The sequence below is a fragment of the Adiantum capillus-veneris genome, chromosome 12, assembly GCF_014529385.1.
Source record: "Adiantum capillus-veneris isolate H3 chromosome 12, ASM1452938v2, whole genome shotgun sequence".
NCBI classification, from domain to species: Eukaryota; Viridiplantae; Streptophyta; class Polypodiopsida; order Polypodiales; family Pteridaceae; genus Adiantum; species Adiantum capillus-veneris.
This window is the reverse complement of record NC_140942.1, coordinates 49,439,493-49,467,109: the sequence shown is the minus strand read 5'-3', so window position 1 is coordinate 49,467,109 and position 27,617 is coordinate 49,439,493. Positions and strand designations below refer to the sequence as shown.

At 41.6% G+C, this 27,617-nt stretch overlaps 2 protein-coding genes across 4 annotated transcripts; both read left to right on the top strand.

Moving 5' to 3' along the window:
- Positions 1–651: 651 nt before the first annotated feature.
- Positions 652–9,973, top strand: LOC147445716 (putative carbohydrate esterase At4g34215). 3 transcript variants are annotated; one of them, XM_086525158.1, is made up of 7 exons: positions 1,356–2,511; positions 2,609–2,683; positions 3,380–3,500; positions 3,585–3,678; positions 4,778–5,061; positions 7,672–8,012; positions 9,543–9,973. In XM_086525158.1, the coding sequence occupies exons 1-7, from the start codon at positions 2,422–2,424 to the stop codon at positions 9,750–9,752; spliced, it is 1,215 nt and encodes a 404-aa protein (XP_086381284.1). In that variant the 5' UTR covers positions 1,356–2,421; the 3' UTR covers positions 9,753–9,973. The 3 variants fall into 3 exon arrangements, with proteins under 3 accessions (XP_086381282.1, XP_086381283.1, XP_086381284.1); XM_086525156.1 differs by lacking the exons at positions 1,356–2,511; positions 2,609–2,683 and adding an exon at positions 652–805; XM_086525157.1 differs by lacking the exons at positions 1,356–2,511; positions 2,609–2,683 and adding an exon at positions 1,160–1,178.
- Positions 9,974–13,615: 3,642 nt separating this feature from the next.
- LOC147445715 (uncharacterized) lies at positions 13,616–22,546 on the top strand. Its single transcript, XM_086526093.1, has 9 exons — positions 13,616–13,978; positions 14,583–14,701; positions 15,117–15,394; positions 15,608–15,805; positions 17,850–17,991; positions 18,552–18,592; positions 18,718–18,951; positions 19,380–19,571; positions 22,231–22,546. Exons 1-9 carry the CDS (start codon positions 13,803–13,805, stop codon positions 22,330–22,332), a joined length of 1,482 nt encoding a protein of 493 aa, XP_086382219.1. The 5' UTR covers positions 13,616–13,802; the 3' UTR covers positions 22,333–22,546.
- The last annotated feature ends 5,071 nt before the right edge of the window (positions 22,547–27,617 follow it).

Below are 27,617 nucleotides of genomic sequence, written 5' to 3'. Positions count from 1 at the left end.
GTGAAACATGCACATAGGGATCTCTCGATCCATTGTACTTTTTGGGCACACACTTCACCACTTGAGAAGGTCACAGTCTTTGCATTTTTGCTACCATTCTCATCATTCTAGGATCCCCTACTACAACATCTCTTGCCGCATACCCACTAATTGGTGCTCTAGAGGGAGTTTGGTCCATTATTCTCTCTTCAGATATGGTCTCTCTACCCTTGATTCTAGTGTAAGGAGCCCTTGTGTTGAAAATCATGTTTGGAGAATCATTGCCCCGATGTCTAGTCATGGAACCCTTGAACTTTGAAAGGTTCATAGGTAGCATGATTGGATCCCAACGTAAAGAACCAACGCATGTCCGCACACTGGCTATATCTTGTTGAAGAGGCGCTTCCAAAGTCGAAGGGGGTGGTTCGAACACCCCCTAGGCTAGTGATGATTCTTGGAGGTGCTGCTTGACAAGTGAAGATGTGGTCACACGAAACGTAGTTATCAGTAAGATGTTACTCATGCAACTATGCCAAAATTGGCATAGTTGCAACATGTTAAACAAATAAGTGGTGCACGAATGAACATGCATGAGGCACAACAAAATGTATTGATAAGTATTTTCTTGCTTATTACATATGTGGATGTGGGCCAGACTCTACTCCTGTGAATGCCATTTTTATAGTAAGGCCATTTCATTTTTAATAGCCACTTGGCTTTTGGACTGAAAGGCAGATCACAGGTCACAGAAGAAGTTTGGTTTGCTTCGTATCGCACGTAGTGTCTACGCGTTTTAGAGGCACAACGAAATCTGCTCGCAAAGAAGGTAAGCTTCGCCCCTCTCACGACTCTGTCCTGAGCAAAATTCCGTTTTGCATTGCCATATTCATTCTGTAGAGAAGCAGACATCAGGGTTATGTCTCGTTGGTGGTTTGCATCACGCACGACGAACTGACCTGGCTCGTTTCATGTTTCTTCTACCAGACTATTCCCTCCATAGGAGAGAGGATCCTTTACTCTCTTACCCTGCCTTACAGTGAACAACAGGCCATGTAGCTGAGGAGTACTCCATGAGCTTGACATCTTAATAGCTCGCCACCCTCTTGAAGAAAATGGTGCTTCTGCTCTTGTATCCAATTGCATTGAGGAATTCTGTCTGAGATAAAAGCTCGTAACACAGATTGCAGTATATTATATAGGTGTATTGTGCATCTCCCTCTCTCCCTACTTCTACTGCCATTAGGGTTTTGTTTATTCATGGCCAACAATTGCTGAGTACTGATTTTTATGTAGTAGGGCTTCCTTACATTCAACCACCAATACTGAGTGTAAAGAGTCGCACATAGATGGTGCAAAGGTGGCTCTTGTCTGCAATTTGGTCTCTTTGAACAAATCCCATGGATAGGCATTGAAGCAATATGCTAAGTTTGAGACAACTAGCGGGAAGGATCATTGATTTGACGTGGGAGGGGATGGTGTTGGCTCTGGAGGATGAGTTACGGGGCTTTGGACTTCAAGGGGGCTCCTAGGCCTTGATAAGACAGTCATCTGGGATAACAAAGCAGAAGCAAAAGCTGTCAAAGGTGCTTAGGAAAAGAAGAATTAGATGACGACCAAGTCTACAAGTGCCAGCAAACCTTCTCACGTACACGGACAGCCACCTCCAAACAAGGGCATCCAGGGCCTCACCGTGACTTGCAGATGGGCAAGCAAGCAAGCAGAGCAAGACGCTAAGAGAGGGAGAGAGATCTCACAGATAGAGAGAGGGAGATCACAGGTAAACTTCCGATTTGCAGTAAAGAGAGAAAACTCTTGTGAGGAGGAGAGCATAGATCGCTACAGACAGTGTGAACCCAAAATTCTGGCAAATTGCAACTAAATAGAATGAGAATACAAAGGAAGGGGGGTCCAGGGCCGCCTAGAAAAAAAGCCATATCATCACATTGGACAATAAACTGGCTCTTGGGACCAAATCTTGTCCTTGGCCAAACACAATTTAGGTAAACATGCAAAAACTAAGACTCTGACCCCAGGAAACCCTAGGAAAAGGGGTCTTGCCTCATGCCAGTTTACCGGCGGGGCAAATACATGGCTCGTACTTCTGGAAGAGGTATGACCGGGTGGGCAAATACATGGCTCGTACCTCAGAAAAGGTATGTCTACCTCAAGTACGGCATGGAGCCACAAAATAGCCTCATTCCCTAAATTGCTTATGGAAGATATTGGAGTCAGTATCGAACAGAAGATGAAACTCTTAACAAAAGCCCGAGGCATTCATGGAGGATTATTGTATGGTACCACACAAGTGTAAGGAAGGTGGATTATACAATGGAGGATAGGCACATTCTACAAAGCACAATTCCATATAAGGGCATTTGGCGCACGCAGGTGATGTCCTCTTAGATATATTGAATTGGATAAGTTCTTTGTTCTACGTGTGGTATGGAAGGTTATGTTCAGAAGCATCATCCAAACGAGCTTGATTTGGATGATCTTCGATTGCCCTCCTCTACATTTTACTTCTACCCACAGGTACTTTTCCCATATGGTATTGTAATTTCAGAAGGAAATTCAAAGCTTGTACTCAGAGACTTGGACGTTGGATAGGCCTCTTGTATCTGCTTTGCAGCAGGCTCAGCGAGCTTCCTTTGTAGAGCCTAGAGGTCCTTTTCAATTTTTTGGGGATGCTGCGACCGTGGACGAGGTGAGGCAAGGATTGTCCATCTTCGTGATTGATGGCATTGGATATGGCTGACAAGACAAGTCACCAATCCAACGCAATCTTTGTGCAACTAAGGCAGGGTCCTGCAGGCAGTAGTGTGAGCCAAAATTTACAGCCATATCCAATGCAGAGAGGAGGATTCATCCATTATATTTAACGTCCGGAGGTCCAATAGAAGCCCCAAGGGAGACTCTACGTTGGAGAGCTACTTGACGACTTAAAAGGGAGTCATTATTCGGAGTAGACCTCTCATTCTAGATATCTTGAAGGTGCAAGCTTGCATGAGCTTCTGGTACTATCCGTTGTACATCATCACATATGAAATCCAAAGCAAGCCCCACTGTGGTACCGAAGTTGGAGGCCCTTGAAAGGGTGGATTGGGACCTTCTTACTGTGTGCTCAGGAGAGGACCAAGGAATCTTTAGGGATTGTGATTGCTATATTAATCTCGTGTCATGTCTTATCATCTGCTTCACCTCACTATGGGCCGCCTTTTCTGATGGTAAATATCTCTACATCATTACATACCAGTCAAACCCAATACATGTTTCTGCGTGGTGAAAATGTAATTTTTTGTGACAGTTTTTTTAGAATTTACTGCATTACTCAAATTGTACCGACGATAACTACATAGGCAGGCACTTGATCATTGCAGCCTGTTTTTGGGTACCTCTGCAGATGGAGTTCATTGTCAGAGCCTGGCATTCAGGAGCTTTTATCTCGCGCTTCCTCAGTTCCCCATGGGATGCAGCACCTTCAATTGTTTCAGTTGCACAGTGGTTCTCTGAAACTACCCCATGTCTGCTCTTCATGCCGCGCCTCTTCTGAGTTTCTCATTCAAATTCTCATATCTTTTGCTCACTGGTTCCTTTCCGTCTTTCAGCTGTTGATTTGGCTTCTCTTTTCCTGTGCATCTCCCTTGCCTTCCTTTTATTATTCTCGCTGCATCGTCTTTATTTTAGGAGGCTGCAGAGCAGGTAAGAAAGAAGAAACACTTTCTTTAAAGCAATTTTTAATTGTCAAGAGTTCACTTCATGTTTGAACAAGGAATGAGGTTAAGGTCGTCAAGTGTTGCAGCTTGTGCGTAGATTGGTTTTGTATTGGTTCATTCAGGTTCTTACGTCATCGAATCTCATCTTATGTTACAGCTAAATTTTAGGAATTAAGGATTTTCACCTGTCTTACGTGTGCTTTTGGAGCATTGCTACAAGAGTTTGTTCAAGTCTTCGCTGCGCTGCTTGTGCTTGATGTGAATGACTTCAAAGTTGAGCTTTTGTGAAAAGTAGATGGGTTTCATTCAAGCTTCACTCTTTTTTTTCTGACCTCTTTTGTATATTTCCTTTTAGATTTTTTGCTGTCCTCATCAGAATAAAACATAAAATATTTTTAGCAGTTCATTATCTTCTTTCTTATATGCATAACATACACTGAGTTTTCTTGTATAATATACGTTGAGTTTCTTGATTGTGTGTTTTGTACAAAAGTTTTAGCCCTTTCTGTATTTTGTGAGGCTAGACCTCTCTGACCTTATAAAGGATGTGTGTACCAACACTGTAGGCATGGGGGCTTCTGGTCTTATTATTTACTGGAGGGACATGCTGGTGCACTTTATTGTCTTGATTTGCCGAGTGTGTGAAGACTTTCAGGGCGTGTAACAGATTACACATGACATTCGGTCGAAAATGAAGTACTTCTTTTCCATCTAAAAATTAAGTTCTTGGGCTATTTTCCCTATAGTTTGTGCTGCTGAAACATGGGCAACTGCTAGGATTGAACTGTCCCATTACAGCATCAGGTCATAATTAAAAAGGCTGCACACTGGGCCCTCCCTTAGCAAATTTGTGTTCAGCCAATGGGTTTTGAAATCTTCGTGTGAGCTGTGGCTCCAGGTGCTACTAAGCAGCATATATTGCAACAGCTGCAATTTTCTCAACATTTATTGTTCAGTCATTAGTTGAAAGGCGACAACAGTGCATAATTTGTTTTATACTCTGTTACATTCTTGCATTGCAGTACTTAAAACAATTCTTCTACCATTTTTATATAAACCCAGTGAAGTATTTTGATTGATTGTAGATTGCGAAAAACCCTGATTCCCATGGCGGATGGTAGTTTGTCCCCGCATCTCAACATTTGCAGTTCACAAACCCCAGATCAGATATTTATTTTGTCAGGACAGAGCAACATGGCAGGCAGAGGTGGCGTTGAATCAAAGCATTACAAGGATGGCAGTGTTCTTAAGGAATGGGACCATGTTGTACCTCCTGAATGTGATGCTGAGAAAGGGTCAATTTGGTGCTTAAATGGAAAGTTGGATTGGGTGGAAGCATGTGAACCTATGCATCATGATATCGATTTAGGTACTGAAAAGTTTATATTCTTCTTTCATGTCCATTTTATGACTTTTGTTTTCTTCTTAAATGAAATGGACTGAATTTAGAACAAGAGATTCCTGTTAATTACACAGCTAGGTGTTCATAAGTTTTTCTATTTGTTGGAATGCTCATTTGATTAGCTTTTCATTATTTTGTTAGGAGGGGGAATGGGCAGTGAAGCAGAGGAGGGTAATGACAAGCACCACCATTGTTTTTTTTAAAAGGCAAGCCACAGTCGCTAGAAGCTGCAAAGTATTTTGGAAGTCAGCACTGAAAAATTAGACCAAGTTTTCAATCGAGAAAGAGGCTAGTGCATCCTATCAAAGCACCTTCACCACCGGGATTCAAGAGCAAGAGTTACAGCATCATCGCAAGTGATGGAAGAAAGGGATGTCGAGCTAACCAGGAAAAGGAGAATGAGTTGGAAATTATGTCTAGGATAAGAGAACCCATATCCTCAGAAGAGAGAATTTCTCCTGGAGTCTTCACCATGTTGACCAGGCATTGGGAGTCTCATAGTCTGTTGATCATGGAAAGGTCGATAGAGAAGCTTAAGAACGAAGCTGTAAAGGGATAAATATTGGGCACGAGTTTTCATGCCAAAGGTGTGTCAGGATAAGAGAAATTGTTTCAAGAGAGGTGCGGTATGTCGGTACTGTGAAGGAAAGACATGGGGCCTCTTCACCAAGAGACAAAAACATTGGGAAAATACCTGAGTCTTGGGATCTATTGGCTTTCAAGGTAGGATCACAAAGTAGCAATAATCAGGCATGAGTCATCTAATGAGTCAGAAGGCAACCGCCAAGAAACAAAATAAACGAGTTGGTCACCTTCACTTGTGTCTCTAGGGTAGAGCCAGAAAGGTTTCGAACTTTCGATGTCAAAGAGGATCTTCTTGCTGTGGATGGTGTTAGAGTTTCATCCCCTGGTGCTTCATGATTTTTGGGATTCTTGTGTGGCTAGTGGTCTTTTTGGGCTGGCCACCCGCTGCATTGCATGTGGATTGTATTGTTGGAACCTTCTAGGCAGTTCTGACCTGTCATTTATGGGCGAGAGGCTGGGTTTCCCAATTTTATCCATTTTCATGGGGTTTTTAGGCTTTTTCAACATCAGTTCTTTTGTTGGGTGATTGCCCTACCTACACGTACGTCACTCCATATGTGCCTAGGGTGGGTAGATTACCACTTTTTGGTTCTGAGTTAGCAAAGTTTGCTCTTTAAGAAGAGGCTAAAGGTTCAACGGTCCAACCCTCCATGACCACCAGAGACCCTAAACACTTAATCCTATTGAGCAAAAACAGGAGAATTAATTAGAAAAACAGGAAAAAACATGTAGTAGGCAATCATTCACACACCCCCCCCCCCCCCACCCACAAGGAGACAGGCGGACACATGCAAAGAAACATGCAAGCATGCAGACAAAACGCCAATCACAGAGAAAGAAAAAATCACATGCATGCGTAGCAGGCAACAAGCAGACAAGAAAGCAAACAAAAGAAAAACGTGTGGGTAGAAAGAAAGCAGAAAACAGAAAACGTCACAGGCAAGAGCACAACAGGAAAGGATGCGAGGGTGAGGGTGTAAGAAGGGGAAGGAGAACCACCAGGCGTTCGCAGCCGCGTGCAGGCTGAAACGGGAGGAGCAAGATCAGCTCGCAGGGGGCTGCCAGAAGAGTGCGCAAGGACCCGCAGGTTTGCATGGTATGGAGGAAGGGGTTCGTCGCCTCAGGTGTAGCATGGAGGGAATGTTCGACGCGACGAACCCCTCTCTCTCTCTCTCTCTCTCTCTCTCTCTCTCTCTCTCTCTCTCTCTCTCTCTCTCTCTCTCTCTCTCTCTACTACGAGATACGAGGCCGCTTCCACTGCTTGTTTAGAGAGGGCTTTGGACCACTCTCCAGAGTCATGCAGTACGAGGATCAGAGATGCTTGGGTTTGTTTCTACTCGAGCTGCGCCGACACAGAGAGAGCCCGATGAGAGGAGAGGCTAGCCAGTCTCAAAGACACATCACAGACTTCTTTAGAGCAGACACTGGACACCCGGAGGAGCTACTACCACAGCAGAGCTCGTCGCCTCACACCAGAGGCACACTGATCGACCGGGCGACCGAGCTGGGGAGATCCAGACGCCCACGACTGCGGAGGACTACACAGCACCGATGGAGGCTGCATCAGAGGATTCGGATCACTTTGGCCCGACATGCACGACGCCCGGTCAGACTACTGACCATGGAGGAGATTGATGAGATCCGCCAGCGACCGATGCTGGATCTCTTGTGATTTAGCTACCCCAGCTAGCTGCTCTGCCCCGTTCACACCTAGCAGTCCAGGATTCCATATTATATTTGTTTTGTCATTTTGTTACTCTGACTTTGTATCAGATCCACCACATTGTAACTTTTTGGTCTCATAGGTCACTTTGGCCTTTTGAAGACGTAAATATAACATTTCATTTCATTTCTCTCTCTCTTTCTCTCTGTCTCTGTCTCTCAAGTCTCTTAAAGGAACCATCAATAACACAAAGTCAGATTCATTAATGTAAGGTTGACAACAAAGGATGGTGATTGTGTGATTGTTTGTGTGTTTTTGTATTCAAGCAGGTAAAGTTTGTGGTTTGGGACCTGGTCTTGTATTTGCGGCTTCAGTACTCCGGCAATGGAAAGGACTAAAGGAATCTCCTCCATCGATTGGTTTGGTTCCATGTGCTATTGGTGGTACTCAGATAAAGGAATGGGAGAAAGGAAGCAAGCTTTATGAGCAGATGATCCACCGTGCAAAATATGCCATTGCAAATTCAGGCACAATAAAAGCCCTTCTTTGGTACCAAGGGGAGAGTGATACCTGTTCTTCTATAAATGTCAAAGAATTTCCACAGAGGCTGAAATCATTGTTTATGAATATTCGTCGCGATTTGCAAAACGATGAGCTACCAATAATCCAGGTAATCTTATGAGTTGCTTTTGGCTGTACATGTGGTTCAATGTGGGCTTGTCTTTTGCATGTTGTCAGTGTAGTCACCAGCAAAAGAGCTGCCAGCTGAGCTATTCAGAAGATTTTGTTTATGTGACAAATGAAACAAGGAAGCCAGACTATCGTAACGGTGGTCAAACAACTTTGGAATAAGATAAATAAGTACATCATCTTCGGTTCCCAGATGGAATTTAAGACCATGCAAATGCATTAATAGCTAACAAAGGCCATTAGCATCTAGGGAACTATAGCATAGGAGCATTTGGGGATATTTGAATGTGATTGGGTAATTTAAATGGATAAGGGAGCAAGTGGCTTATTTGAATAGCCTGTATTAAAAGAAATGTTTCTCTTTTTAGATATATATATATGTGATAACTTGTTTGTCCTACTTCAATCTCTGTTATATGTGAAGATATTTCTTGAGGCTGTTATTAGACAAGCACGTAGGTATCCTGCTATTGATGTGTGGTATGCATGAGCCTTAAATAGATAATGGTGAAGGCATCATCAATGCATGGCCCATCAGCTCAGAGATACTGGGCATACTTGCTTCATCTTTCCAAGTGAGTGATGCCTGGCTATTCCTTTGGTTGGTATTTTACCATCGACAACCATCCAAAGTAATAGTTTTCCATGTTAGATGTTTCACAAGTCTAATCTACACTTTAAACAAGCAGGCTCAATGCCTGTCCTTAAGCAATTACCCACTCTTTTAGCCATGCCAAAATAGTGAGGGCACATGGGAGCAGGACAAGCACGTGAGTTTTGGACGTCCACAAAGGGATTGGCCCAAATCTACAAGCAGGACTTGTGGCGAGTCCAGTAAGGACCTCTATGCCTCTAAAGAAGTGGAGATCTTTTTTCTTCACATTGGTGGGCTGGCCATTTTTTTGGACGGAGCAAATCTCTGTCCCATCCTATGATGGATACAGCAATGCCCTGCCAAAGGGCGTATCCTAGGCCGGAATATGTTGTTCCTTTCAGGACTCCAATGACTAAAATGACCAGTAGTAAGACTTGTAGTTGATGTTACATCCATCTATTTGACAATGTAGGTCTGGGCTTGTGGCGAGACCGGTAAGGACCTCTATGCCTCAAAGTAGTGGAGATCTTTTGCCTTCACATTGGTGGGCTGGCCAGTTTTTGGACGGAGTCCCATCCTATGATGGATACAGCACTGCCCTGCCAAAGGGCGTATCCTAGGCCGGAATATGTTGTTACTTTCAGGACTCCAATGACTAAAATGACCAGTAGTAAGACTTGTAGTTGAGGATACATCCATCTATTCGACAATCTTCTGACACTAAGATCCTCTAGTCTAGGAATTAACTTGATTATTGGAAATCTTCCTTAAGACTCTCCCCTATAATGTATGTCTCACGATAAATTTGCTCGTCTCGTGTGTTCTTTATTCTTTGTGTAAGGAGGGAACGCAGGCTCCATTTTTCTCGTTCAAACATAGTGACAAGTTACACTAACTACTTTTGATACTGATCAGGTTGGTATAACTGCAAAACATCATCCACATCCTGAATGGCTTGAGGAGGTTCGCTGTGCGCAAATGGCAGTGAATCTTCCTGGTGTATACTATGTGGATGCAAATGGTCTTGCATTATTGGAAGACAACATTCATCTTACCATGCACTCGCAAGTCCAACTTGGGAAATGGCTTGCAGATTGTTATCTGAATTTGTTGCAGGACTGCTAGTGAAGGTAGGAGCCAAAGTTTGAAGTATGTCTTCATGATTATACATGCTTTTTCTTGCATTATGACATCATGCTTACCCGCACTAGAAGGAAGCTTTCCCCAACCCAATAAGAAAAGAGGAAATGGCGGAAGCCTCTGTCAAAATTGTACTTTGGTTTCTATTACCGAGATTAAACGGCTTCAACTATTTTATTACTTGCAATTGAATGGATGTTGAATTCTCTCTCTTTGTAAGTCTATGTCTCATTTTTTATATGCGTGCTGCATGATACGCCATGCATGCAAAATTGCGTTTCTTATGCACTTCTCTATATTGCTTGGTAATTTGTTAGTCCCACTTTGACCTCATAACATTCATGATGTTCTGGGTGCCATCTTGTGTAGCCCCTTATGCCCTTGCAACTTGCATGCATTGAGTGCAATTGCATTTGAATACTTCATTTTAACATCATTTGTGTAGGCTTCTCTCACATTATGTGTTCACTGTGTCAACAAGATGCGATTTAGATCCAGTAATTGATAAGGGTGTGCAATTAGCAAAATTAAGGTCTTGTGTCTGTGCAAGAGTCGATTGATTGCTACTTTGACATGCACAGCAGCAGTAGCAAGATTTTGGGATTTTGTGGCTCTAAGAAGAGCTAGAAATTTATTTTATTCTCCATATTATAAAGTGAAAATTACCGAAGTTACCCTGAAATTTGGGGAAATTCCCAAAATGCCCCTCATATTTTACCAAAAATTCCCTGCCGCATTGTCTGAACCGGGCCTAAATCCTCCCTCACCCCTGGGCGTGGCTGGCTGTGCACCTCCTCCCCCACCCTTCCCCCCTTTCACGGCCCCTCTCCTCATGACAACTTCCTACAACAGAACAGCTCTTGACTAACAATCTAGTCGTGAACTCTCGTCCATTTACTCTCCCTCAACTAACAACCTCCTCATGAAGGCCTCCCCTTTGCAGCTAGTGAAAAAAACAGACCTTTCTCGAGCGCATGAGAGAGAGAGAGAGAGAGAGAGAGAGAGAGAGATGAAATGAAATGAAATGTTATATTAACGTCTTCAAAAGGCCAAGATGAACTATGAGACCAAAAAGTTACAACTGGTGAATCTGATACCATGTCTGATTACGGAAATTACAAAGTTACAAAGTTACCAAGTTAACAAAGAACTAACACTAAAACACCAAGGAGAAAGGAAATAAGGGGGGGGGCGCTCGTGGGTTCAGATGAAATCTCTCATCGGTCGTTGTCGGATCTCATCGACCTCCTCCATGGTCAGAACTCTGGTTGGGTGTCTTGCATGTCGAGCTAGAGTGATCTGTATCTTCTATTGAGTGAGAGAGAGAGAGAGAGCCGAGTTCTTCCCAATTCATGTTAACCAGAAAGGGTATGTGATGTGTGTGCTCTATTTCAACTAGGCCTTAGAGACTTCAAAAATTAAAGCAATTGAATGTAGAGATATGAATAAAACCTTGGATGTCTCTACCAATTAGAAAAAATTAAACACCCCCCCCACCCCCCCCCCCCCCCCCCCCCCCCCCCCAAACCCCAAAAAAAAAAAAAAAAACAAAAAACAGAGAAAAACATCGGAGGTGATAAAATTTGGCATGAGTGTCAATGGATATTTTGATCAGTAATGAGAACTAAGTGTGAACTTGTACATGAACTAGATGTTAACTCCTGTATTGCTTGCAATGTGTGAGCTTTCGGTGAGGTGGATGTGACACAATGCCGTCGACAATTCTTTCCATAATTTGTACGTCATAGCACATCAAAATGCTCAAAGCCATCAAGCACTGTCAAGGTACATTTCACACCACAAGCGAGATTCATAGGCAGTCAATGAGATAAGCTCCTATTTCTTCCTAAGTATCAACTAGCACTAGTGGGTCTCAGACAAAAACCCACCAAACTTCACATAATGATGAAAGCATTGGCAAGGATCAGAGCAATCTCCATGTCAATGCTCCCTACACCTTGCCATTCCTAACTTAGCTAGATTGAATGCACCCACCTTGAAATTCATTCAAGCTTGGCATGCCCGCGGTGTGTGAAGTTATGGCGAGGACACTCTGCAAAGGGTCCAAAACAATAGTTTGAACCCATCATGTTTGGAAAACACAAAAGCCTATCAATTGCACATGCATTCCAGTAGGGCTGAATGTTCAATGCCTTCAATAGCCTCCAAGTACAGGATCATCCAAATGAATCAATGGAGAACGACAAAAAAATAATTTGTACAATCCCATCCTCGAATTGTCAAGTGATAGCAAAGAACATTGTCCCACACCTGTCAAACGTAAGGACAATTCTCCCTATGTATTTTGCTAATATATTTATAATAAGGGAAATCACCAAAACATCTCTGAAATTTGGGGAAATTCCCAAAATACCCTTGTATCAGTTTTGGATGGATTGCTCCAAATTTTGCATAGTTTAGTTTAATCTTCCTATGAAGAGTTGCAAAAAGGAAAGTTGCAAAGGGGCGTTGAGTCTGGATGGCGAAGGCTGATTCGTTGCAGTTTAAGTAGTCTTCCTTTGAGTCCGCCAACCTACCACACCCCCCCCCCCCCCCCCCCCCCCCCTCCCCACCAAAAGCCGCGGAAGAGCTGTTGGCTGCTCTCAACCTCTATCTATTTTTCGAGGTTCCTCCTCTAGCATCGTTCAGACGGGGCGACAGAAGGGTTGCACCCAGTGTTTCTTCCACCGGCCCTCATCTGAACCCAGCCTTAACTGTCTAATGATTGTATTCATGTACTTGCCACTTGGTTTAGGTCTCCACAATTTTGAAAAAAATAACAAGGTGAAAGTTCACTATGGCCTACATATAATGCTATTGAGAGGAATTTAATAATAAGAGGGTTCTTTTGGAGAAAGTGGAGTGTCAAACTACTTTGCATGTCTATATAAAGAGAGGTGGTCGAGCATGCATGCCGAGTGTAAAGTCAGTTTACATTTGTATTTTGGTTTTTCTTTTCTTTAGCCTTTTTTTCTATTTAGAGTTTTCGTGCGCAATGTATGTATTGAATTTATTTATGTACTGCATTTTATTCAATAATGATTTGAAAGGATTTTTAATTTTATGAGATTGGGGAGACCTAATTGACCTAATTCATCAAAAATGTTTGTTTAGATTGTTCCTAAGGCGTTGAAGGCCCCCCCCCCCAAAAAAAAACCAAAAAAAAAAAGCACACCCAATTTTTTTTTGATAAATATCGTAATTAGGAGTCTTTAATTTTTAGGAAAAATTACCAAAATACCCCTCTAATTTGTGGAAATTTCCAAAATACCCCTCAAATTTCAAAAATTCCCAGAATACCACCAATAATTTGTCATAAATTCCCAAAATGCCCTTCAAATTTTTCAAAATTCCCAAAATACCCCTGGTTGTGAAATTAAATTTCTCCAAAGATTAAAAAGTTTGTAGCTTTTCATAAGGAGATTCATGCTTGTTAATATAAGATACTAAATCCAGAATACCAGTTGATTATGTAGGCTTTGGAGATTAATTGCTTCATTATTTTTAGACATAATTGCCTTTTTTTGCAAGGTAATTTGTGACGTTTAGGTAACCTAGCTAGTACGTTGATTTGTTTCTTTTGCAAGGTAATTTGTGACAAATTACATGCTAAGCACTCAAAAACAGATCTCAATTGTCAAAGAAGAATAAAGATTAAAAAATCTTGGAACAATCCAACCAAAATAAATACAAGGAATTTTTGAAAGTGGAGGGGTATTTTGGGAATTTTCACAAATTAGAAATTAGAGGGGTATTTTGATAATTTTTACTTGGTATAGTAAAGCGCTTCACTAGGACACATTTCGGACAGTTCGAAGCGAGTCGCGACCCCTCAGTCCAACGCACGCTCTCTCTCTCTCTCTCTCTCTCTCTCTCTCTCGCTCGCTCGCACGCACAGAGAATGCATGCCCCTCTCTTCAGAAGAGGGCTTATCGTTTCGTTAATCATTCCGCTAATCCATCTTCACTAATCCCGTTACATTCCGCTAATCCATCTTCACTAATCACATTTGAGGCTATCTTTGCGCCACCCACAATGGGCTGCGGCAAATCATCCCTCGCAGATGTTGCCGACGATGCCAGTGGCAGCAAGGACGAGGCCAAGAAGGGCACACATTCTAAGAAGGAGGGCGGCTCCAAAACCAGTAAGGAGGGGGGGGGCTCCAAAACCAACAAGAACAAGAAAGACAAGAAAGACAAGAAGAACAAGGAGTAATCCTGCCTACCTACTCCTCCTAATTGTTCATCAAGCATACTAACACTAAATCCTTATGTTCAATCAACAATGCCTTCAATCATCATTGTCGTCGATGATTGATGTCGGCCATGGCCGGGCTGGTGACTGCACTTGATGCAAAAGTTGCATGCATAGAGAGAAAATTGCACAAAGAAAAATCTATATCAAACAAGTAAAAAATGCAAGAAGAAGCTAGATCGGTTTTCAATTTCTTTTCAATATGTTTACGACATCCGGAAATTGTGCCTTAAATTACTGCAACGACATGCTATTTAGACATGATTCCATTGCATACTCGTCAGAGCGAAAATTGATTAGATATTTATCAAGAATGTCCATATGAGCAAGTTTAGTGAATCACATTGCAAACCTTTGATCAAGCTCAAGCACATGGTGCCAAAAGGCTAGACTAAGCTATGCATGTCACCTACATAATGCTAAAATCAACAGCCCTAAGCAATAGGTCAAAGACATATGCTAAAAGTAGTGCCCTTGATTGAGACAATATTGCCATGCTGGAAATTGCTTTCTTAAGTTAAATCAAAATTTTGGTATCGACATGTTGTCTTAATCATGCAGAGGAGGTGAATCAAGTGATGAAGGCTCAAGTATTCATGGAGGCCATGGGCCGGGAAGCGAGCGTCCCCCTCCGCCCCCTAAACCACGCATATACACCAAGCTTCACATAATTGTGCTAGGTGACTACTAAATTTATACCTGCATGCATTTGGCCTCCTTGTTTGTAAGTATTGTTAGAAAATCTCTCTCTCTTTCTCTCTCTCATGTGTGTGTGTGTGTGTCTCAATAAGAAGAGGAAATTGGAATAACCTTTCTACCACCCAAGTGTGGAAGATTGGTTATCCCAATTCCCTCTTGAATAGCGGGTCTTGGGTGGATAGACCGTTGAGGTCTTGTGGGATTGTTCCTACGACGCTCTCCCTCTCTCTCTCTCTCTCTCTCTCTCTCACACACACACACACACACACACACACACATTGGGGATAATGTGCTCATTCCCATTAGGAGGCTAAACAAATATTATCATGGTGAAGTCTTTATATATGTAATGTGGGTATTGTAACTGAATATGAAGGATCATTTGTGGTGATGTAGGTGGACCTGGCTCTGGGAAGGCTTCATTGTGTACAAGGATGGCCGAAGAGTACGACTTTTTGCACGTGTGTGTGGGCAACCTTTTGCGTGCGGAGGTGCAAAAGAACTCTAGCATAGGCAAGCAAGTGAGTGAGCTCATGAAAGAAGGCAAGCTTGTGCCCCCTGAAATACCCTTGAAGCTCCTCAAAGAACACATACATGCGGGATCCTCCAAGCTTCATGTGCTTGTCGACGGCTACCCTAAAACTCTAGAGCAAGCCAAGAAGCTCAAATCTGAGGTTTGGTTCTGTCTAAACCTTTGTCATAATGTATATGACAGTCATGATGTTCATCAATGTATTGCACACCAAATTAAAGACTGTCTTCCTCCGATTAATGCCATACATATATTTATAGCTTCTCTTTTTCCATGGGTGTATGTGTGTGTGTGTGTGTGCACGCATGCGCATATTGTCGATGCTTATATGATTTTATTCTATCTATTTTTGCAGTTTTCAGAGATCAACATGATAATATACTTGGAGTGCCCTCCAGAGAAGTTGGAGCAAAGGTTGTTGTTACGAGCACAAACAGGAGAAAGGTCGGACGACAAGTCGGAGACCATTCAAAAGAGGCTAGACCATTTCAACACTGAGTACATGGAGCTTGTCAAATTCTATGAGACCAACTATCCCTATGATTTTGTCAAGGTAACAAGCCTTCATTCTCAGTAGAGCGGCCATTCTCAAAGCGCACATATCCTAGTTTGTGGTGTAAATTTTCCAATTGAAGATGAAATTTTATTTATTAGGGACTTATTCTCTAGGTCAAAATTTGGGCATTGAAATCATAAATCCTTAGATTTTGGCATAAATCCTGGTTGTCTTGTTAGCTTGTCCTTAAAAGTTAGGGTTAAAAAAATTGAAATCAGCTATGGTTAAAGTATCTTTGGTAAGGCTACTTAATTATTTTGGAATGTTTGATTCCACCTTATGTGGGGGCTCAGGGCACCCTCTCCTTCCCCTACACAGCTGAGTGTGAGCTATATATTTGGCCTACATAAGACCTTAGTAAAGCGTGAAACTCTCGTGAGCAATTGTGGACCGTTGGAAAAAGTCTGCCGATTAATGCTACCTAGCAAGTTAACGAGGGAAACTCTTTCAAGAGGGCATTTAACTACGCATCATCTTAAGCTGGTTACACACCAATGGGCAGGCATCCACCCTCATTTTGGGGTGGGTGGGCATGTTTTATGCACTTGTCTGCCCAATGCAACAAAAGGCTAGGCTCTGGCTTTTGTCACAACGTCGGCTCCATCCTTGCCCAACATTGGGTAGGTGAGCTTCAATGCAGGGCTCTGGGAAAAAATAGGTTCGCTTTATCCAAAGCCTGTTCAAAATGAAAAATGGTTGGCTCAAATTTGAGCAAGAAGGTTCTCACGCCGGTTCAAATTATGGAACTTTTAGTTATAATATGAGATTTTTAGTATGATTATCTCTCTCAAATTTAGAGTTAGCCAGTTCATATGCGGGTAAAGGTTCCAAAGCCAGGTCCACAAAAAATGTTTCCCGACCCTGCAAGTTCAATGTCCATCTTCTTGGGCGCTCAACATGCATGCCCGAGTTTAAGTGTCCGTAATATGGACGTGTGGTCCATTCTTTCCTGTATAATGTTGGGCGCAGGCGCGTCTCACAGATGGGTGCCCAGTAGAAAGACCTTGCCAGCTAACTTCCAAGTTAGGTGTGCTCTGGCAATTCAGGCTTTCTTTTTTTGCTGCGCAACAATACTAGCCTACAAGGCGGCCCTGCAGATCAGGAATCCCTTGGTTGCCTGCGTTCATTTACTCAACTTTCTGCGCTGGAACGTGCCCACTGCAGCTGATTGATCTGCGCCGCCGACTACTCGGCCCAAGAGCATCCACCTCAAATTTGTAAAGGTGACAATCATTCTGTAAGGACTCTACACTCACCTCTCAATTCTACCTAGTTCATCTGGCCTTAGGCCTCAAGGGCAGTGGTTATTTAATGAAGCCCCAGAGTTGGATCTATGGCACGGAAGCCCACACACAGATTTCAAAGTTCCGTAGCCATTTGTTGATGAGTGTGCAATGCAGAAGGGATGCAAGGGCCGAGAGATTAGGGTTTCAAGAGAAGAGAGAGAGAGATATGTTTTGGTGGAGCTTATTCTCACACTATATGTGACCTCCTTATTATTCTATACTAAGGATAAGAAAGAATGAGATTAGGATTAGTGAGCAGTTAGCCTGTGATGATATTGGCCTAATGACCTTTACTCATACACCTTTTGTAAACTCGAACATGGGGCACAACGTCCACTTCTACATATACGTGTTTTCTCCCAAAGACATCAAGCGTCATGCGAGCGCATGGCTAGTAAAGCTATATGAGATGGTAGCCACCTGGGTCTAAACTTGGATGAGGAACCTTGTGCATCTTTTTTTTCGGCCATCCATGTGTCTCGAGATGCGTGTGTGGATCCCAAGCTGTTGATCCCACGGCATTGGGGTTGTAAAGACCCCGTGCCCCCTAGCATCATGGGAGCTACAACACTACCTAGGGCAATGTTTACGAAAAATCAATTTATTAACCATGCATAATACCTTTATATAATTTTTGGAAAAAATATTTGATGTATTGAATGTACTTTCCTTCTTCTCTTGATCTCAATTCACACTAGTAAATCTAATTGATCAATATCTTAATTACCCTACACGGAACTCTTGTGCCCCAATAGATCAAAGCTGGATCGCTCCAAAAAGTAGAAGTTTTCTTGGAGGTTGCTACTCATATGAAGGAGATGTTTAACCTTGAGGCCAGAAGTGCACTTGTACACAAAAAGCATGATTGCAACAAGACAGAGTATATCTTTATATTAGGTAGCTTCTCACTCTTTCTATCCATATATCAGTTTTTTTTTTTTGGGTGAAAGGCCAAAAAAAAAAAGTTTAATTGTCATACATTGGCAAGCTTTGACAATGTTTTGACACGAGCAACACAAAAGTAACAGAGACCATCACTCACATTTTGACTACACTAGCATCAATGTATGTGTTTGAACCTTCAACCTCATAGCTCCTCACACGCCCAATCAAACAGACAAGTACCCATAGTTGGGCTTGCGGGGCTCACTTTGTAAATATGTAAACATAGCATGTGAGTTCAACAGAAATGGAGGGTTTGCATATACTGAACCCACCCCCTAACTAGTTTTGCAAAATCATGCACAAAGCAATCTAACAATGAATATATACACTGCTTGTTAATCAAACAAAGACACACGTATATACACCGTGTTTTAGCAATAAAGCTCAATTATACACATGGATATATACACCGTGTTTTAGCACAATAAAGCTCAATTATTTCTTTACTACATGAAATGCAACAAAAAATAAATAAATCAATTGGTGTTACGTATGCTTGTGGTGTTCCCTAGGTGGTCCAGGATGTGGAAAGGGGACCCAATGCAAGCACATGGTATGTATATGCTTGGTTATTTGGGTCTTCAATAGTCCTAAGGACTTCTTAAATGTAACATTACCTTGGGTTACAACACTATAAGATTAAATGGAGTGATTGGATTAATGCCATAATGTCTATAGGTGAAAGACTTTGGCTATACACATATCTCAACAGGGGACTTGCTAAGGAATGAGGTAAAGTCAGGGACCAACATTGGCAAGGAGGTGGAGGCACTCATGAAAGCTGGCAAACTCGTCCCCAACAACATCACTATCGGTCTACTCGAAAATGCCATCCGCTCCTCGGGTTGCAAGCATTTCCTTATTGATGGCTATCCTCGCTCCCTTGAGCAAGCCCATGCCTTTGAGGAGAAGGTGCTCTCTCTCTCTCTCTCTCTCTCTCTCTCTCTCTCTCTCTCTCACACACACACACACACACACACACACACACACACACACGGTGCAAGGACTCTTAAGGATTTTCCATTTGGTTTGTTTCAACTCGTGTTATGCATTCCTTTTCTCTTGTATGCCCCTTGTGTACAAATTTTCCTACATAGCATATAATTGTATTATATATCATGTTTCTCACAAAGCATTGTGTGTGTGAAAGCTTCATGATATATTTACCATAAATTGTGCAAAGTTCCAGTGCACCATTGTATTTGTGTGTGTGTGTGTGTGTGTGCACGCACACACATGTACATGTAGATGTGTGTGTTGCATAATCAGTGTTTGCACGTGTATGTGAAATGTGTTTGTTGATGAACCCTTTATTGGCTTGTTGATTTGTATGTCTACAGATTGGCAAACCTGGTGTAGTGATATTTTTAAGTTGCTCCACTAGCACTATGGAGAAACGGTTGTTAGAAAGAGGTAAAACATCCAAACGCACCGATGATAATGTAGAAGTCATCAAGTTACGATTTGAGACTTACCAAAAGGAGTCCAAACCAGTGATTGACTACTACAAAGGCACAAAGAAGTTGAAAGAGGTTTGTTGCTTTGAATTGAAGTCACCACAGTAACATTAATAGTCGCTGCACACTCATGCATATGGATAGCAACATAGAAGAAATTTTCTTATTCGTGATATTAGCTATCAACTTGGCCTATCTCGACCCACCCTTTATCGATTCTTGGGTGTTTTTTTGCTATTAACAAAAAAAATATGGGTTACCCTTCCAAAAATTACAAGAAAATAGCAAAAAATATTTGGCAAGAGTGTTTGTTATAGTAGCATTGCCTATGACTCCCATCCATGATATTACACATTGGGATGAGAAAGGAATCGTCCTCCTCCTCGGGAGACCATGCAAGGGGAAGAGCTTTGCTCAAAAGAAAGTTTGCAAGAGCAAACTCACATGGGTCATGAAATGCAAATCTTAGAATTATGTTTAATTCTGCTAGACTATAGCCCCAAAGGTTTGATCTCTACAGCTCAAGTTGTACAACACCTATTTAGAGTGCAATTGCTTGTTTTCCTTCACCTACAAATTGATATACTCATCATTAATGATTTAGCTTAATTGCTCCTAAAAGGGCATTGGTTAATGGTAGTTTAAAATATCATATATGCCTAATAGAGCTATAGATAGAAGGCCTTCTATCTTGGTAAGGACCTATCCCTTTCCTAAGGCCTCTCTTTCTTGGAAGGCCCTCCAAATAAATTCACTCTTATCGTGTCCTAAAGACCTGCTCTAGTCTTGACCATGTAAAGCCAATTGAGAAAAGAAAAAAAAAAAAAGCAGCTGATTAAACCCATGGATCTTTCTTTCAAATCTACTTCATTCTTCATTGAGAATCTCAATGGATTTTTCTTTCTCCTTATGAGCTTAGACTTTGTGGGTATCCACATAAGAGCAAATAATCAATTTGAGGTAGCCATTGGAAAGAGCATGCAAGAGGCCTTGTTGCATCACCCAATGTATAGAAGACGTATGAAGGGAATGTGTAGGCTTCTCTTAGGTTGTAACAAAGAGAGAGGTCATTGTCAAGTGATAGCTTAGTTGGTAAGGGGCCTGAATAATGTCTTCAGGGTTGAGTGTTCAAACACCACTAAGTCTATCCCTATGGGTGCAAATCTAGAAGTGGAATGTGCGCAAGTGTGTGCTTGTGACAATTCCTAGATCTAGATGTTGCACATATAGTCTCTTACAATTTTTCACATGTTCTCGATTTGTATGTGGTATGTTTAGATGGAAGTGGAGTACTTGCTACATTCCAAGGGGTCAAAACTCATATTTAGCGCTACGAATCAACTAGCCACATCAAAGATTTGAATGGCTAGTCTTGATCCAAGATTCTGTATTTTCTCGCTTCATTAACTGCAGGGTATGAGACCCTGAGCCTAAGAACCGCTTGCTCCACCCAACCATCCCCTTCTCTACTCATAGAAAGGTCCCTGGTCTGGTTCCCATTGGGTCGTGCCCGGGCCCTTGGCCTCACAAGTTTAGTATTTCATCACGAAAAATGTTATATGTGTCACACAACATAGATGTGGTTGCAAGCTGTAAGCCTGTTAGTAAACCGCCTTACAGATTAAGCCATTCTGAGGCTAGTGAGGTGCAATGTCAGCTTGGCAACTACCTTAGTTGAGGTTTTGTTCAACCTAGGTCTTTCACCATGGGCTTTCCTCATTGTGTTGGTGGTGAAGAAAAGAGACGGTAGTATACGCATGTGCATTAGCTATTGTGGTCTTAACGCGGTTAATATGAAGAATAAGTATTCGTTAGCCAAGGGTGGATAAGTTGTTTGATAAACTCACACATGCACATTCTTACAAAAATAGATCTGCGATGAAGGTATCATTTAGTATGAATTAGACTTGGCGATATAAACTACTTAAAAAACAAAGTTTGGACATCATGAATGTTGGTTATGCCTTTTGGCTTAACGAGCGTTCCTGCTACTTTCATGACACTCATGGATAGTGTTTGAAACCGTATTTGGGTAAATTTGTCATTGTTTTCCTCAATCACATTCTAGTCTATAGTGCAGTTGAGGAAGAGTACTTGCAACATCTAATGTAGGTGTTTAATCTTCTTAGGCAACACAAAAAAAATGCTAAAGAGTCCAAGTGTGATTCTTTAAATATGAAAATTCATTATTTGAAGCATATAATTTTAGCTACATGCCTTCATATGGATCGGTGTAAAGTGAACCATTTTCAAATGCCTCCTAAAAGATTGGAACTGCTCTAAATTTTAGGATTTGCAAGTTTTTAGTTAAAAACTATGTAAGAATTGATATTCTATGACAAATGAATTGAAAGCCAATGGCAAAGCATTTCACTGGGAAGAGATCAACATCAAAGTTGTGACGCACTTAAGGTCTCTCTAGCTATTGTACCATATTAGCTATTGTGGATCCAATAAAACATTTTGTGATTTGGGTAATGCAAGTTGTGCAAACAAGGTGAGACCTCAAGTGGCCAATTTAAAGCAGAAGAAGGCCATTTAATAGAGGGACCATTTTAAAACTAAAAAAGGAATAAACAAAAATTATGCTTCTTTCCCCTTCCCCTCAAAGGCATCTTTTAGCATGCCAAAAGACATTAAACAATTTAAGAAAACTATTTCTAATTGTGCACCAAGAAGGAAGAGAGAGAGAGAGAGAGAGAGAGAGAGAGAGAATTATACTATAATGTGGCAGGTATCAGCGGAGAAGGATCCTGAGAGCATATACAAGCATGTGAAGGAAGCTCTCCTTGAAACAGTTGAAAAGCCACCACCTCCACCTGCAGCATCGACGTGAATTTGATGTTTTGAGAAAGGTATCATCAATGGGTCGTATGAAACCTTTACATTGTACTTTGCACAAGGAAAGTACCAATGTGAACTTAGTGGTTCACACTTCTTTGGGCCAATTGGTACAATTTTCTCGTGTATCATTGAGTTGTATAAATGGACTATTCAATTGCTCTATGTATGTGAAATAAAGGGATGAGCACTCATCCATTGTAGTGCTACTTGTTGGATTGCAATTTTATTTTATTTCGTTTTATGTGAGATTTCTTCTATATATGAAAATTATGAAGTAAATGTTCATTGGGATTCTTGCTTTTATCAAAGTGAAAGAGTCAAGCTAAGATTAGTAAGGAAGAAAAACAATTTCCATGTACAATGCACATAGAAGCACTCTTAATGGAATGTTTTATTTGAAAGTTTCATTTGTCCTGAAGTACATATTGTTTACTTTACTTTTGTAGCTTCTTATAGGGCTCTTACTCCGATCAAGCATATGTGATTTCGGCACTAAAAAGGGGGTTGGGGGTGGGGGGGGCGGGGGGGGGCAACTCCCCATAGTCTCGTATTAAAAAAGAGGTTGGAAAATCGGAGGTCAAGAAAGGTGAGTATGAGTAACACCCATCTTTAATGTGGGGTGGAGTAATGGGATCGACGGTTTGGGTTGAGGGGCGGGATCTCGAGGCGTGCTAAACCTGACCAACGGGGAAAACGAGGTGAGTTGCCAAAAAAGCGAGGTGCGTTAAACCTAGCCAACGAGAAAAACAAGGCGTGGCAAGGAGATTTGAACCCGTGACGTCGCAAGCCGGGTTTAGAGTCACATGGGCTAACCACCTCACCCGCGCATGTATTGTGTATCCACAACCCATTTTACAACATTATATTGTAAATTAACATGCATTGCCTACGCTGTCCAGGTTTAGTTTTTGATGTGATATTTACGACAGCGATCTTCTCGGCTTTCGCGCGTGAGCTTCTCTGTCTTTGATCCCATTGCCTCCCCCTCTTAAATATGGGTGTTACTTAGTGCTAAGGGGGTACCAGCTTGGGAGAAATTTGAACAAAAAGGAGAATCTCAGTTGATGCGAGGGGTCAAGCATGGGGAAGTGAGGTGTCAGGTGAGGCGGAGGACAGACAGAGGGGGCATGTGGGGTAGTGCGCAGAGGAGGTAAGGGCAAGCGTGCAGGAGCTAACTGATGTGGGCGAATGCGAGGGATGACTTCCACCCTTTTTTTAAACATAAGGTTTTACTGCTTTGACAAAATCATACGCGAGCTGCAACAAATTGTTGCTTGGTGGAGCCCGTGCATGTTCGAACCTTGCATCATACCTTTCAAAAACGTTAAGAGATGAGAGTTCCAACTTCCAAGGCTGGCATAAGGATGGACCATGAGGAATCTCCCCAATGAATGAATATAATATGAATAGAGCCAGTAGTATGTGTCAAGGAAGGTGAGTAGTATGGGCCGCTGTTTTTATTTATTCCTTCAACAAAAATCTTGAAAGATGCTCTCTCAAGTTTTTCTAAGAAATAGATACTCGCTATGTGTTTTTACCCTGAGTGAGAGCGGACGAGGAGGGGGTCACAAAGGGGGAAGGAGGAGGATGTTTACTTCCCGCCGGAGAGAGAGAGAGAGAGAGAGAGAGGAGGGGAGTCTAGCAATTAGGTCTCCCCAATCTTAGAAAAATAAAAATTATTTCAAAACATATTAAGTACATAAGTGAAGGGTGAGTTTAGGAAATGAAAAGACAGATGAAGTTGGAAGTCAAAAGACAAATGAAGGTGGAAAGTCAAAAGACAAATGAAGGTGGAAAGTCAAAAGACCTTTTGTGCCCATATAAATAGGTGTTTTTCTTCTCTTTCATTTTTCCTTTAACGTTTTCTTCTCTTCTCTTTAGCGTTTTCTTTGCTCTCTCTCTCTCTCTCTCTCTCTCTCTCTCTCTCTCTCGCACACACAATGTTATATACGTCCTTCCGAGCTAATATTGTTGCAAATCTATGTGCTTTGTCATTACCCGTTGTTATGTGCTATAAACTAACGCATCGTTTTTCTTGTTGTTGAGAGGACTCTTTGAACTAGGAATATCTTTTAATATCTTTGAAGCCATTAGGAATACCTTTTAATTAGCAATTAGGTCTCTCCAATCTCAAAACACATTAAGTGTGTGAGTGAAGGGTGGGTTTAGGAAATGAAAAGATAGATGAAGGTGAAAAGTCAAAAGACATATGAAGGTAGAAAGTCAAAAGACCTTTTGTGTCCATATAAAGAGGTGGTCCACTTCACATTGGCATATTTGTGTTTCTCTTCTTTTTTATTTTTCCTTTAGCATTTTCTTGTCTTTATTGTGTTCTCTCTCTCTCTCTCTCTCTCTCTCTCTCTCAATCTCAAAATGTTGTTCATCCTTCTCATGTCTAACTAATATTGTTGCAAATCTACGTGTTTCATCAATGCTCGTTGCTGTGTGCTATAAACTAGCGCACCGTTTTTGTTGTTGTTGAGGGAATCTTTAAATTAAAAATACCTTTTAGGAGACACTACTTATAATTAAGATATTTACTTTTACTATGACTCCCAAATTTTGGCCTGCAAAATTGTGGTTGGCTAAAATTATAATGGGGATTTTTTATTTTTGAGCAAAAAATTTACATTATAGATTAGGATGTGGGAGAACTTATTGTAGGTATGCATATATGACTTTCAAAGCGTATTCTGGTGAGCAATTCACACTCTTTCTCATCTCTTTATGTACACCATTCTAACTTTTCACCTTGTGTAAATCAAGCAAACATACTTTTGAGGTGTGTTATAAACACTCAAGCATGCATAATCTTCTACCACAATGATATTAGGTTGCGAGCTACAAAGTGAGGTAGTGTGTGAATATAAGAGGGATGGTGTGTGTGTGTGTGTGTGTGTGCGCGTGCGCGTGCATAGGTGCAGAGGGGTCAATCTATTCATAACATTTTAATACAGGGGGTTTTTAAGTACCCTGTGAACATACGTTATAGATGAGAGAGAGAGAGAGAGAGAGAGAGAGAGAGAGAGAGAGAAAAGGGGGGGGAAGGGGGGGCGGCCGGGGGGGGGGGGAGGCTTTAGCAATATATCAAAAAATAGTGCTGAAAACAAAAATGCTACAGGTAAAAAAAAAGAGAGGTAACAAGAAGTTTATGAGAGGGATGTGTACATGCATATGGGGGATGAGGGGGTGGATCTCTAACTCTAATGGGGGTGAAACTATATGTGCTAGGGAGTACAACCATCATATGCAAAAGACTAACTAGCTCCATCTAGTATCAAACTGGGGGTATAGGATGTCATGCATGGGTGGATGATGAGTGAAGAGTCCCCACAATGTAGGAGGGTTAGAGAAATTCCCCCTGTCTTGTCTAGTCTGCTCATGTTCGGGTTCCCTCTGACATCTGTGAGCTCGGCCAATCTTTGCCTATTGTGGTGTGACCCTTCTTTGAGCGACGATAAGTGATGCCACAACATCTCTCTAAAGAAGTCCATAAGTTGTGACTATCGTCTCTCACTCGATTGTATGGGTGACTAGAGGAGAATCTCTCATGTCTTTGAATCTCCAACAAGAAGCACCCAAGCTAGCTTTGATCTCTCAAATCCAGTATTACTTTGTAGGTAGGCTAGCTTATGAATAGGCCATCATATTTCTCATATGCTAGGCATCTTGCATGCATAATGCTCCTCACTCTCCACCCCACTTCTAGATATACCAGTAGGTCCTCCAAACTATGTCAATGTCAGTTACTCACCCAACCACAATCTCTAATTTGTGAAACAAAACCTTGAGGGATATCCTAGCATTGTGTGGCATATATGTGTCCACATGTCCTAGCATGGAAACGAAGTCATCCTCTAATATAATTGTGAAGTGATATCTATATTACAACATCTTTGGAGGAAAAGGTTGTCTAGGCATGATTTGTGTCTCTTTGTATGCAAGCTATCCTGTGGTAGCTCCCTCAATTGCACGAAAGGTGGTGGAATGTACAACTCACTTGCTAAAGAGGGGACTTCAACCTTAAATTGTCATTGCCTAGTCATCCTAAAGTCCTCTTACTACCAAAGAGGATCACTATGTACTAGAGGGGGGACCCCCCCCCCCCCCCCCCCCCCCCTCCCCAAAAAAAAGGGCCATTAGATCAACATCCAAGAAAAGGGCATTTGTACATGCAAAGGGCCCTTTCAAGTTTTCCACGTGTGCCTAGGGACCCCCTAGAAACAAGGTTTCTAGTCTTTTGTACACGAACATAGAGTGCGCTCACCTTTTTGGCCTTCTGACCTTTGACAACTAGTTTCTTTCATATGGGGGTAGTTGAAGGACCTTCCATTATTGCAATGGAAAATTTAACCCAATGACCCTATGGCTCCCTCACTTAGAAGCAGCCCATTGGAGGTGCATTATAGTTTAAGAGGACCCCTTAGTATCACCTTTAAAGATTCTGTGGGGAAACATTCTTAGTCCCACAAATACTAAGCCATAAGTGCGTAGCTCAAAATTTGGCAACAACAAGAGAAACCAACACAAATTGTTGCAAGCATTTTCAACACCCTAATTTTTGTAAATTTGCGCTTATAGGTTGGATTTACAATGAAAAACTAAGTGTTTGGGATTTAAATTCGTGGACTTTTTAGCTTGTTGTATGAAGCAGATGTACATAAAGGCAAGTCACCTACGTAGTCCTAGCTAAAAAGGTTATGTTGGTGTGTACATGTGTACATTCTGAGGTGCTTCTTGCATATAAGTGAGATGACTCCTAAGAAAGTGGGTAGATTATTACAAGCAATGTATAGGTATTAGGCCGTTGTGCCTGTTCTAACTTTTAGATGCCAATTTTTGCCCTGGATTAGCCTTCTCTTTGTGTAGTTGTGCTATGGCAACCTTTTGTTTGCACCTGAAATTTCGAATTGTTCATGTTCGACACATTTGGTGGAAGATCTACACATACCTTTTTAAGCTTTGAAGTATCCCTTCTGCTGAAAAGATGCACTCTAGTCTATTTCCCGTAGTGTACAAGATATGGAAACCTTTTGTTTGCACCACTTCTACACAATTTCACTAAAATTTGAATTGATCGTGCTCAACACATTTGTTACAAGGATTGCACAAAACTTTTCAAGCTTTAGAGAATCCCTTTTGTAGTTTTGTTTAAAAGAAATAACATATTTCCCTCTATGTACAAGATATGACAACACATAGGGGCAATTTGATGTAGAGAAAATTGTGTAAGCCTACATGGGGGATATGTAAACTTCCAAATAGTGGTTTTGAATA

Bases quoted from the DNA above. Each gene is read 5' to 3' on its own strand.
- LOC147445715 (XM_086526093.1), top strand. From the start codon at position 13,803: ATGGGCTGCGGCAAATCATCCCTCGCAGATGTTGCCGACGATGCCAGT. The intron at 14,702-15,116 runs GTGACTACTAAA...GTGGTGATGTAG, and splicing joins GCTTCACATAATTGTGCTAG to GTGGACCTGGCTCTGGGAAG. The intron at 18,593-18,717 runs GTATGTATATGC...TAATGTCTATAG, and splicing joins GGACCCAATGCAAGCACATG to GTGAAAGACTTTGGCTATAC.
- LOC147445716 (XM_086525158.1), top strand. From the start codon at position 2,422: ATGGAAGGTTATGTTCAGAAGCATCATCCAAACGAGCTTGATTTGGAT. The intron at 2,684-3,379 runs GTGAGGCAAGGA...GTACCTCTGCAG, and splicing joins ATGCTGCGACCGTGGACGAG to ATGGAGTTCATTGTCAGAGC. The intron at 8,013-9,542 runs GTAATCTTATGA...GATACTGATCAG, and splicing joins ATGAGCTACCAATAATCCAG to GTTGGTATAACTGCAAAACA.